We start from the raw sequence: 13,005 nt of genomic DNA on the forward strand, positions 1-13,005 counted from the left end.
TCCCAAGAATTACTTAGTGCCTTAGAAGCATTGAAGAAAATGTGGGATGCATTTCCAAGTGGTGGTGTTGTACCTTCAGCAGCAGTAAGTGCGCCATCTATAACATATAATCCTCAAATACTGCCAATATCTGTGGCGATAACTACAGTAACTCTGGCAAGAGTAACTACAGTATCTCCAACTGTACCTACACCATTGACTGCTGCAACTATAGGAACAAGGAGTGATCATGGAGCAGATTCAAGTTCTATAGCTATTCCTAGAAAGAAAGCAAAAATAACTCCTACTCCACGTGCAGATCGTTCAAGTGCAGGTTATTTAAAACTAGGCGAAAAATTGGATAGCGATGAAGAGGAGGATCCGCAAGAAGAAGATACAGTCTCGAAGACTTTTCTATAAGTGTGGCAGACTTACATCCTCTAGAGGATGAGGGATACATTTGGGGATTTTCACAATTCAGCGTGGCCATAATGCTTATTGATCGAGCATCGTTGTTCACAAATCAAAGAAAGCTAGATAAGGCATTTGCACGCAAATTGTATGAAGATACGAGGAAAACAAGAACTCCAGTTGCCACTAATATCACTTTTCATCCTATGGCGTTTAAGAGACTTCAAGAAGATGATCCTACATTGCCTGATGTCACATTTCAAAAGCGCGTGGACTTTCTTGATGCTTTTGAGAACTTTAGAAGGAGTGACTTTATTCATGGAGAGGCTTTGTACCAAAGCTGATATGGGACTGACATCGAGAAGAGATACATGCTGGCAAAGAATAGATTCTTGGAAAGATACAGGTTTGAGCCCATTAATGGGCAACACTTTTGTGAAGCTTGCAGGATCGCCCTTGATGAGGGAAGAAAAGGAAACTTGCCACAGATTGAGTGGATGGAAAAGTTTCAACGGGTCATTTGTCATATATGCATATTTAACGATGACTCGAAGTACATTCTAGAATCAGAAAGGCTAAATTCTGCTCCATTTAGGTTGAAAAAAAGCTCTTCTCTTTCTAAGATCTTGATAAAGGCAAGGGAGTTATAGATGGGCTATGGAAAGCCACAAACAATGAAAGGCAAGAGACCTACGTCTGAGTACATGGCAAAGAGGACTCGGTTCTATAGATGCTTGAAAGTTGTTGTAAGCAATACGTAAGGCATACCAAGTAATAAGGTTGAGGCAAAGAATTTGAACACCATCGTTGCAAGATACAGGGATGTTATTTGCATTGTCTTCTGCGAGGACTCAGTGTTTCAGAGCATCGTGGATGTTTGCCAAGCATATGAAATAGGGAAGATATCCTTTGAGGCACCAGAGCACATTGCAACTCAAAGGAAAGAAATAAAGAAACCGATGTCTATTATTTGGTGGAGAGCATTAAGGTTTGTTCCAGATGCAATAACAGAAGAAGTATGCAAGAAGATCCTAAGTGGTGACTGCCTCTTTGGAAAGAAGAGCAAGCATAGCAACTTGGATGAAGTGGTCACCCGAATGATTCAAAGTGAGGCTGCTCTCTCGGCACTATTATTTTTATTGAAATCTGATGATGAGTTAGCTGGCAAGTCAATTGATGTGGATAAGAAGAAAGCACTTAGCCTAGGTCAACAGAAATTGACAACATACTACCTAAGGGTGAATGATCAAGCCATCGCCACACGAATAAGGTACTCAAAATGATTCTTCACAAAACTGTGAATGAACATAAGAGGAAATTAAGAAGGTCAAGATTATCAAAATGATTACACTTAGCTTGGATAAATACATGTCACATTTTTGCACAAAGAAGATAGGTTTTGAGATTATGCAACAAGTGCTCCATGAACCACACATTTCAACATATGAGGGAAAAACCTTCATCTTGCTCAAATAGTAAATGCAATTACTCAAGAATCCAAAATTTGGTGATGAACTATTTGTAAAGAGAAGCTTATTGAATTATTTGGTGAGTTCATTGTCCCTATGCCTCGCATTAATGAGCTCTTTAATCAATTACAAGGGGCAAAATACTTTACTAAAATTGATTTAAGATCAGGATATCACCAAGTACAAATTAGGGAAGAGGATGTCTCTAAGACATCATTTCGTACTAGGTACGAGCATTGTCAATTTAAAGTAATGCCATTTGGATTAACAAATGCTCCAACAACTTTCATGACACTTATGAATAGTGTCTTAAGGCCATATCTAGGGAAATTTGCTGTAGTATTTTTATACGATATCCTTATTTATAGTAAAACCAGGAAAAAGCATTTGGAACATTTGTGAAAAGTGTTCTAGCTGCTTAGGGATAATTCACTCTTTGCTAAAGAATCCAAATGTGAATTCTTTGCAAAAGAATGAAATACTTGGGACATATAATATCCCAAGAAGGGGTACATATGGATCCTGACAAAGTAAGGGCCATATTGGAATGGCCACATCCTACAAATCTAGAAGAATTACAGATATTCTTAGGTTTGTCAAGATTCTATAGGAGATTCATCCAAGATTACACTAGGATTGTTGTTCCGATGACGGACCAGCTTAAGGGGAAGGGAAGCACCTTTGTATGGGATGAATCTCAAAAGAGAAGTTTTAAAAAATTAAAGGTAGCTATAGCAGCAGCTCTTGTCTTAAAAGTAGTGGATCCCAATGAACCATTTGTGGTTGAGACAGATGCTAGTGATTTTGTTGTTGGAGCGGTACTTATACAAAAAGGTCGACTAGTGGCTTTTGAAAGCAAAAAGTTAGATCGTGCCCAATTGAATTACTCGGCATATGAGAAGGAACTATATGCTATAGTCTGTGCTTTAAAAAAGTGGAGACACTATTTATATGGTGCAAAATTTGAGATCAGCATTAAGTGGATTTGTAATTAATCAGCCAGAGCTTAAAGGTAGAAAAGCTAGATGAGCTGAGTTAATGCAAGAGTTTGATATACAATTGACATATAGGAAAGGGAAGTTCAATGTGGTAGCAGACTCTCTTAGCCGAATGCCAATTGTTAATGAATTGAGTTTTACTCAATTTCAGAATGATTTCCTAGGGTCCTTAAAGGGAAAATGTGAGTTTGATCCTCAATTCTTTGAAATATGGAAAGCAATTTAAAATAGAGATCCAACTAATCGAGAGGCTTTCACTGAGGAGTCACATGGAAATGGCGACACACCACAGGTTAGTGATAAAGGACTTAAATGGAAAAAATATACTACTGAAGATGGCTACCTGCTCTACAAGGGTAGAGTATGTGTCCCGAATGATAAAGACATTAGGTGCCAAATCCTTTTTGAATGTCATGATAGTCCGAGTGTTGGACACCCAGGAATTTTGAAGACATATGTGCTTCTAAAAATGCAATTCTGTTGGCTTGGAATAGGTAAGGACGTCCAAGATTATGTATTGAAGTGCTAAAAATACCAAGTCAATAAGGCTGAATGCCTTAAGGTAGGAGGTCTCCTACACCTATTGGAGATTCCATCTGGCAAATGGGAAAGCATCTCCATGGATTTCATTATGGGTTTACCTAGGACACAAAGGGGGCACAACTCAGTGTGGGTAATTATCGATCGATTGACCAAGATGGCTCATTTTATTCCTGTTACTGAAGATGTTAAAACTCCAGAATTAGCTAGGCTATTTGTGGAGCATATCTATAGACTATATGGGCTACCAGCCGGTATTGTTAGTGACCGGGATAGCAAATTTAACATCCATTTTTGGAGGGCTGTGTTTAAGAGGTTAGAAACTTCATTGAATATGAGCATCGCGAATCATCCACAGAGTGATGCTCAAACTGAAAGGGTCAATCAGATCATTGAGGATATGCTTCGAGCATATGTAAATAAACGACAAACTAATTGGGAACAGTATTTGCCCATATTAGAATTTTCATATAACAGTGCCAAACATTCAGCTACACGTTTTAGTCCATTCATGATGATGTATGGATTTCAACCAAGAGCCCCAATGACAGTGGGACTAAAAAAAGAGAAGATTCAAGCGGCCAAAGACTTTCTCGAAGATATGAATCAAACGCTTAAGTTAGCTAAAGATAGCATAAGAAGAGCTCAAGATAGAGCACGAAGTTATGCAAACCCCCACCGTAGAAAGTTGGAGTTTGAAGTAAATGAGAAAGTCTACCTTAAGGTATCTGAATCTTCAGAATCTCTAAAGACAAGTAAATGTCCAAAGTTGTCTCCTAGGTATTGTGGACCGTTCATAATACTTAAGAGGATCGGAGAACTTGCTTACAAATTAGCTTTACTTGAGGGATGTAGAGTATATCTAGTTTTTCATGTTAGTAGACTCAAAAGAAAATTAGGAGATGATGATAATCTCATTGAAAATGAAGTCCTAATTGAACTCATTGAACTTGCATCTTTTTACCACATGAACCAGAAAGAATTTTAGATAGACAAGAAAAAAGAACGCGACACACTATATGGCAAGAATGTCTGGTTAAGTGGAAAGATAGATCTGAAGAGAGTTCAACCTTGGAAAGGGTAAGCAGTCTCCAGAGGAGGTTTCCCAATTTTGTTTTTGAGGACGTAAACCATTCTTAAGGGGAAGGGAATGTTACGTCAGCCGTAATCCCGGCATTGTTTGGTGTGGTTATGGTGAAGCAGGAAACCAAAAGGCTCAACAGTGCTTGCATCAATAGGGAGTGCAATATTAAGGCCTAAAGGACAATAAGGTTCTAAGGTCCATTATGGACATGTGGCACTCAATTGGGCTCCAAGTGGTAAGCAACGGGTTCAGGGGAAGCTCCACGAAAAGAGTAGGAACGGAGGGTAAGAGTTCACGCAAGGGAGAACTCTTGAATCGCGGCTGGGTGGAGAATCCAAAAAGAGCCCTTTATGGTCATGTAACATCATGCAAGACCTCGTTTATGATATTGAAAGCACTATATTCAGTACTTGACATCACAAAGCATAAAAGGAGATGACATGACAAAGAAATTGCAGCATACAGGTGAGAAGCAATATACATTGTGTTGCAAATCACTAACTTGAAAGCATTGGCATATCTTCTTGAAAGCATTTGAAAAGCAAGGTGAAAGCACCACAAATAACTGTCGAGTGTACGAGGTTGCAAGAAAGTCCATGGCTGCAAATGCCGGCAAGCCAGTAGCCTAGGAAGGTAAAAGAGAAAACGAAAATACAAAGACACGAGTCTAAGAGAGTCTATTGGAATGCAAGTGAGGGAAGAGATCATGCAGTGTGGGAAATGCGCAACTGCAGCCTGCCCTTTGATTACTATGGAAAGAGGATCACCAAACTTTCTCTGCAGCAACAGCAGTCACCGATGGGGAGGCAGAAGGCCATCGCGGAAAAAGAGGCGCGTCCGATCTGTAACGTTGGAGGGATATTTCCCGAATTGTCGTCCACAGGAGGACCGACAACAGCTGTGGAAGATACAGTCCAGAACGATGAGGATGAGGGAAGCCATAGAGAGGCCCTAATTCGACCGGCGTTTAAGCTGAGTTTTGCAAATTACTTTTCTGTCTTACGAGAGTGTGCGGGTGCAAAGGCCCTGACAGAGGGCAGGCGTGTCCACGCTGAGATCATTTTAAGCGGGCTGGATCGGAATGCGACATTAGCGGGCCTTCTTGTTCGCATGTATGGAGAGTGCGGAGCTTTGGACGATGCGAGTTTGGTGTTTGTGAACATGCCTCAGCGGAATGTGTTTTCCTGGAACTTTTTGATAAGAGCATATGCGCAATACGGGTGTGCTTTCCAACTTTTCACTCAGATGCAGGCCGAAGGAGTAATGCCAAACAAGGTTACCTTTCTAAGTATTCTCTCAGCATGTGCCGGTTCGGAAACACTGGCAGATGGTTTGCGGGTGCTTACTCTTCTTCAGGGAAACGGATGGGAGTTGGATGCTGTCATGATGACTGCCCTTATTAACTTGTATGGCAAGTCTGGCAAACTCGAGGACGCTCGGAGGGTTTTTAACAAAATGCTTGAAAAGGATGTTGTTCTGTGGACTGTCATGATTGCTACGCTCGACCAACATGGGCGCGGCAAGGAGGGACTACAATTCTATGCTCAAATGCAGATGGAGGGTATAATTCCTAATCAAGTTACACTTGTGAGCGTTCTTCAGGCATGTACTAGAGAGACAGCGTTATCTGAAGGCAGGCGGACGCACGCCTCCATTGTTGGTGGTGGATTCCAGTCACATGTCATCGTTGAGACTGCTCTCATGAACATGTATGGCAAGTGCGGTAGCCCAGGGGATGCCCGAATGGTGTTTGACAAAATGCTTACAAAGAATGTGGTTTCATGGACTACCATGATTGCAGTATATGCTCAGAATGGCCATGGCAAGGAGGCCCTTCAAATCTTTAGTCGAATGCAGGGGGAGGGAATAGCTGCAAACAAAATTACCTTCATTACTATTCTCTCTGCTTGTACCAACCAGGCAGCCCTAGTGGAAGGCAAGCGATTGCATACCCTTATTGCAGGTGGCAAATTTGATTCAGGCGTTGCTGTAGCAAGTGCTCTTGTTAATATGTATGGTAAGTGTTGCAGTATGGAAGATGCATGGATAGTGTTTAATAAAATGCATGAGCGGGATGTGGTTTCATGGACTGCTGTGATTGCAGCATGTATGGAGCAAGGGATGGGAGAGGCGGCCTTTCAAGCGTTTGATCAAATGCAATGTGAAGGGGTGATGCCAAACCATGTAACGTTTGTCAGCTGTCTTCAAGCATGTGCTAGCCTGGGAGACTTGGAAGAAGGTAAGCGAATAAATGTGCTGATTCTGGAAAGCCCGTTTCACTCAAATCTTCCCATGGGGAATGCCCTTGTAACTATGTATGGAAAATGTGGCAGCTTGGATAATGCATGGATGACATTTGACAAAATGTCACAACGTGATGTTGTCTCATGGACTGCTATGGTGGCAGTGTATGCACAGTATGGGAAGGGAAAGGAAGCTCTTTGTCTTTTTCATCGAATGGAGCTTGAAGGAGTTCTTCCGAATAAGCATACCTTTGCCAGTGTTCTTTCTGCATGCAGCCATGCGGGTTTGGTGGATGAAGGTTGGTGTTGTGTTCTGTCCATGATACACGATTATGGTATTGTTCCCACTCTGGACCATTGTAATTGCATAATTGATTTACTTGGGAGGGCAGGACTGCTTGATGAGGCCGAGGATGTGGTCATCAACATGCCATTTCAACCTTCTGCTCTGTCATTAACGGCTCTCCTTGGTGCGTGCAGATGTCACTTTGATTCACTGAGAGGTGAACAGGTGGCCATTTATGTGTGTGAACTGGAACCAGAACGTGCTGCATCATATCTAATGCTAGTATGCATGTTTTCTATAGCTGGCAGGGAGATAGATGCAGCATGTTTAGTCGACTAATGAGGGATAAAGTATTGGAAAATCACAAGCCAATAGCAGAGTATCTGACATCTTTTAGATGATACTTCCAAAGCTCTAGGGTCCAGGTCTGAGCTGATCAGTCATACAGTATGGTTAGATGGAGAGCTCTTCAGAAAAGATCTGTTAGGATCCCTGGCAGGAAGTAGAGAACTGTAAGCAAGTAAGGGGACAATACTATAGATGATCACTTGAGAGGAAAGCCGAAATAATGGGCTTGTGTATTAATGGCTGAGGTTGGGCTTTGGGATCTCCAACCATTTGGTCAACTTTAAAAGAATGAAGCAACAGCTTCCAAGTGAAGACAGTCGGCAATGTACAGGAGCAAAGTCTCGTTGCAAGTAACTGCTTCAATCATCACCTGATGCACTAGCTTCTTTGACGGCTTCTGGTCCAGAGGTTTCCAAGACAGCAGGATCACGAGGACCTAACATTTAAGTGGATATAGAGCTGATGGAAGATATAGAGTGGAGAGAGAATTATCTTCCCCCACCCCCTTATGTAACCCCCCGGTCACATCCTTTTGCAAAAGTTCATGCCCCATACGATGAAAGGATATGTCCTCCGTTAAAAGACACGGCCCTTCAAGGGGATGACTTTTTTTGCATCATACACATAACAAAGTGCCAACTTAACCTTTTCACAAAAAAGTGCACCCTTTCATGAAGGGACACACCCCTTCACCACTAGGTTATTAACATTTATCATCCAAATGTTGCCTTGCACCCACTCTTTTTAAAAATAAAGGTGTTCTGATGGTAGTTTTAGGTGACACCTACCCCAATAAATTTGGGTATCCTAGTGCTTCAAAAAGGGTTCTCTTTCACCAAAGAGTGGGGGAAATGCTTGAGCATCAAGTGTGTGGGCAACACTAATCGAGGATGTCTCCTCAATTTTTGCTTAAACTGCAGGAACCCCCCCCACACACACACTTCTCTTCTCTCTTTGGGGCAAAATTGAAAACCCATGTGCACAAGCACAACTACTGCAAACAAAAAGAAATTAAGCCTCCTTTTGTTGCCAATCATGCCACAAAGCCTATAGACTACTTGTTCTGCTTCCTTTCCTTTGGTTGTGACTGAAAGCATGGTTAGGTGTCATGCTTTTGGTGCTTTCAAAGCAAAGCACCTTTCAAAGGTATTTTGACTTGTTAATTGAAAATGAGAGACGATGTGAATACTATATTATAATGGAAGTGAAACGGTTTACTCATGAAACAACACTCACGTAGTGCACTTTGATTTTCACGCTATACGCATGGAGCCCACCCCTCACATATATTTGTGCACAGCAACTTGCAGCTTCTAGCTTCTCATGCACCGCAACTTGTTCTCGTGCACCACAACTTGCAGCTTGTAGCTTCTCTTCCAGCTTCTCATGCACCACAGCTTGCTTTCAGTTTCTCTTCCATCCATGCCCACAACTTCTAGCTTTTCTTCCATCCCAGCCTGCAGCTTCTCTTCCAACCACGCCTAAGATACTAGCAAGAAGGCATTGAATGCCAACGGGGTGTATGCACCCTTGCAAAGAGGCAGATTTTGTAGGCAATTCTTAATTTGCTACAGTGTGTGGACTCTCCATGGACAGAGTGAACCCTTGAGTCATTCATAAGGCATCTTTGATGAGGACTAGCAAAATGTTTTCCGATGTCCCAAGCTTGCCCCTCAACAGAAGGCAAAGTTTTCAGATGTGAAGCTATCATATGTAGAAGAAATTCGTTGCTCCATCGGTCGGTGTACCAGGAAGCCTCAAAGAATAAGGAGTTTGGACAGTCATTTGCTAACAGAAATCAAATATGAAACCCAAGCCAGTGTATTGGGCTCATTTTACTGAAGAGGTAATAGATATGACTGAGAAGCATGATGGGTTGATATAAAAAATGGACATATATGAAAGAAAAAAGGAGGCAGTTGAGAGCAGGCTGTCCACCATGCACTCCTTCATACACTCCTTCAACGTCTACATTTGGTATGCTGTGTCTAAGGTGAAACCCCATGATGAGAAATATATTAGCACTTAGATGGGAAAAACAGATGTGGCTACCCTTGCCCACATGGTCACGTGGGCTGTAGCAAGGCTTGCAGACATGCAAAAGTGAAAGAGGCTTTTGAAATAGTTCAATAGTCTACACAAGTGCTACGTAAAAAGAAAGGGATGATGGAGATGGCCTCGTGTCTTTCGAGATTCAAGTGACACTGAAGCGGCATAAAGGTACAGGAGCAGAAGTTGGTGACGACATTCTTTCTAAGTATGAGTCCTTCATTAGTGATATAGACATGGTAGAATGTGAGAAGAGAGTGGTCGATGCCAAGGTAAGGTTCCATTTCCATATAAGTATTCATGTCATTTCATCATAGCATACTAACAAGTGAATCCCCTGGTTTTTGAGTTTATGCTTAAATAGCACAATGAACTGCGCTATAGAACATCCTTAAGTAAGTATCTATGTGTACGGTTTTTGAGTTATATATCTTGATTCTTTCTATCCCACACAATAGGTGATAGTAGATAAATGTTTCAACTTTCACGCATAATATGTGCTGTTGTTTTGAGCTTTCTAGCATAATGGACCTTGCCTTTCAGTAGGTAATGCACATTTAGCTTTTGATATTCTCCTTCTGTGCTTCCAAACATAGTTATTCATGTTTTACAGCATGAATATGGTCATTGATTGCACTTTTCATTGGTTTGTGCTTTCGCGCACTTCGTGTTTGCTTCCAAGCATTTCTACTTAATTTCTTAACCACAATTTTATGTGCTTTCAAGCATATCTGTTTTCACTTTCTAGTATACCTATTTGTGCTTACCACAATTCACCTTGCTTTTCAGCATGTAGATAGTGAAAATCACCATCGGGCATATCAAATAGTGCTTTCAAGAAGATATGTCATCGATGGTGCTTTGAATTTGTTTGTGCTTTCAAGCACTTTGGTATTGTCTTCCAAGCATTTTCAACTTGATCTCTCAACCACAACTACATGTTTTCAAGCATATTTGTTTCACTTCCTAGTACACCTATTTGTGCTTACCACCTTCACCTTACTTTTCAGCATGTAGATAGTGAAAATCACCATGGAGCACATCAATTGGTGCTTTGAAGAAGATATGTTTATGCTTTCAAGCACATTGGTTATTAATTTATAGGACAATGGATATTGAATGGGATTTGTTCTTTGCTTTGCAGAAGGACTCTCATTGCTAGGGATGCTCAGGCCACCCTCGCACCTGGAATGCAAGGGTCCCCGGCTCGAAATCACTATGAGGTGCTTTAATTGAGGCCACATGGTGAGCCAAATTTTCCTCGCCAACTCCACCCCTAAGGCCTCTTAAACTTGCAATAAGGGGTGAACCTCACCTTTGGTCTCCACACCTCCAACTCAACCATGGACTCTGAAGCTTTGGAAGCCCTTGTAGTGGTGTTCATTATAGTTGACCTATGCATCCAGCAGGTGGTTGAACATGATGTTGACACGTAGAGCTAAGGCCATGAACCTTGCATTTTCGTCCCTTAAAGATGGCATGCTACTCGTCTCGTAGATATTGATAAGACTACATTGAGGACAAAGAAAATTGTAAGGATGAAGAAGTAGAGTAATAGACAAAGGTCTTGGTGGTACACATAGTAGATACAATGGTGGATGAGTATCTGCAATTGGAAAGCATACGCAAGTTGAACACGTATGGCCTATGGTATGTCAAGCAAGACCAAGTCACTTCATCTATCGAGGCATTTCTTTAATTCCTTCGTTAATCATCATCATGATGTGAGCTTCAAAGCTATAGTGAGGTTTTTGAGGGAACCGCACCCCTTTGTATGTGACTTCATTATGAATGATCTCTAAAATTAATTCCGTTATCCTTGCAAAGCATGCCTACTAGAACCCTCTTAGTGGAAAAGAGAGTGTCCATTGCTTTGCACCAGTAGGGGTCTAAGGATGAAGCTCATGGATATTTCTAAGCATTACGGAGTGGGAGAGTCCATCATGGGACGAGTTTTGAGGAGTTTGTGAATGCACTTAATAAACATAAGAGGTAGTTCATATGCTAGCCTAAATAGAGGCATTCATACAATAAGTGAAACAAGGATTTGAGTAACTCAGGATTTTCCTATTGTTGTGCTTTTAATAGCGCACACAGAGATTGAATTGCCTCTAGGGGAGTGGTGCATTGCTTGGCTAGACCATCACTATAGCTACTCCATGTCCTTGCAAGGCATTGTGGATGTGAACATATGCTTCCTTGACATGATACGCAGCATTTGTGAGTGATCTACAACTTTTGAGAAATTCAACCCTCTACCATCTAGTTGACAAAGGCCAAATTTTAAATGGTCCTATATTTGTTGATGGAGATATTGAAATCATGAGTATATACTTGGCAATGGTGGCTTGTGATTTCCTTCCCAACACATGTAGTCACAGGTTGAATGACCTGAATTGTGTCCATTCCTCCACTATGACTTGAACTTTGTCCATTCCTCCACTAGGATTATAGTGGAAAGGGCTTGTAGAAGACTCAAAACTCCATGGCCATTTCTTCACAATCCTATTCGTAGGCCAAATGTGCACTCCCTACCAAAGATTGTAGCAGCTTGTTGCATTCGGTCTCAACTTTGAAGTTGACATACTTGAGAATTTTATGCGAAACCTTAATGTATAGTTGAACGACGAGGCTATTGTCTACAAGGGAGGGGATCACACTATGCATGTGAACTTTGATAGAATCAGAAGAGGCAATCGTTCAAACTATCAACAACAATGTTGCTTGGGTTCACTTGATGATTCAGGCCAAACAAAGTGTTCCATTGGTAGTCATTTTGCAGCCTTTTCCTCTTCAACCCCAAATTTATGGATGTTGTCGAAGTCATAAATCTTGTTCCACAAACTGGACAGCTTCTCTTGGGAGGCATGCAAAATACGTTCATGGCCATGACTCTGCCTAGCAAGCATGTACGTGTGCATGCACTCCCTTCTCTTGGAGCAAGATGTCAAATTGTTTTTTTCTCTACACAAGAACCACCATCTCCCACTCCTTCCATTCATCTTGTCCTTAGTATCCTCTGCATGTTTCTTCTTCCTCCTTGGAGCGGTAGAAACAGAATTAGGAGTACTTGTTTTCTTCGTGTGTGGTGGGATTCTTTAATTGCTTGCCATTGTGATTTTTGCAAGACCGAAGGTGCTATAGCTTTGTTGCACTAATCTCATTAGCCAGGATAGGTACCTATGTGGAAAGAACATAGTTGAGCAAGTGGTTGGAGTTTGCATACATGGTGGGGAAAAACGAGGCAAGTGGTGGTGACTTATGCACACACTCGAGGGGAGCACTCCACGTCTCATCGGAATCAACTTGAGTAGGAAGGATTGAGAAGCCATGGTGAGAATCGAGGATTGTGATTATTGTGGAGCTGAGAAAAAGGAGAAACTTGATGTTTGCACCATAAGTAAGCCACAAAGACCAAGCTTTTTCATAGGATTGCTTTGTCAATGACAATGAAAAGTAGTTGTGATGGGAGGAGGGGAAGCGAGAGGAATTTATGATAGGTGCGGAATGTGGGACAAGTTGGGCATTTTTTATTACAAATGACTAAACACATTTAAACAGAAGAAATGAGACAAAATGAAGGAAGATGAAAGAGAGA

General features: G+C 41.5%; 1 protein-coding gene across 1 annotated transcript in view; it reads left to right on the forward strand.

Annotated features, from left to right (window-relative positions):
• The first annotated feature begins 5,064 nt into the window (after window positions 1–5,064).
• Window positions 5,065–13,005, forward strand: part of LOC147897238 (pentatricopeptide repeat-containing protein At4g18520, chloroplastic-like) — an 8,595-nt gene continuing 654 nt past the window's right edge. The window contains exon 1 of the mRNA XM_087380831.1: window positions 5,065–7,059. Within this exon, the coding sequence (XP_087236957.1) occupies window positions 5,202–7,059 (1,858 nt within the window). The 5' untranslated portion in view covers window positions 5,065–5,201. The remainder of the gene's footprint in view (window positions 7,060–13,005) is intronic.

The sequence above is a fragment of the Dipteris shenzhenensis genome, chromosome 10, assembly GCF_047967505.1.
Source record: "Dipteris shenzhenensis isolate YYH24624 ecotype China chromosome 10, Dip_SZ_1.0, whole genome shotgun sequence".
Classification (NCBI taxonomy): Eukaryota; Viridiplantae; Streptophyta; class Polypodiopsida; order Gleicheniales; family Dipteridaceae; genus Dipteris; species Dipteris shenzhenensis.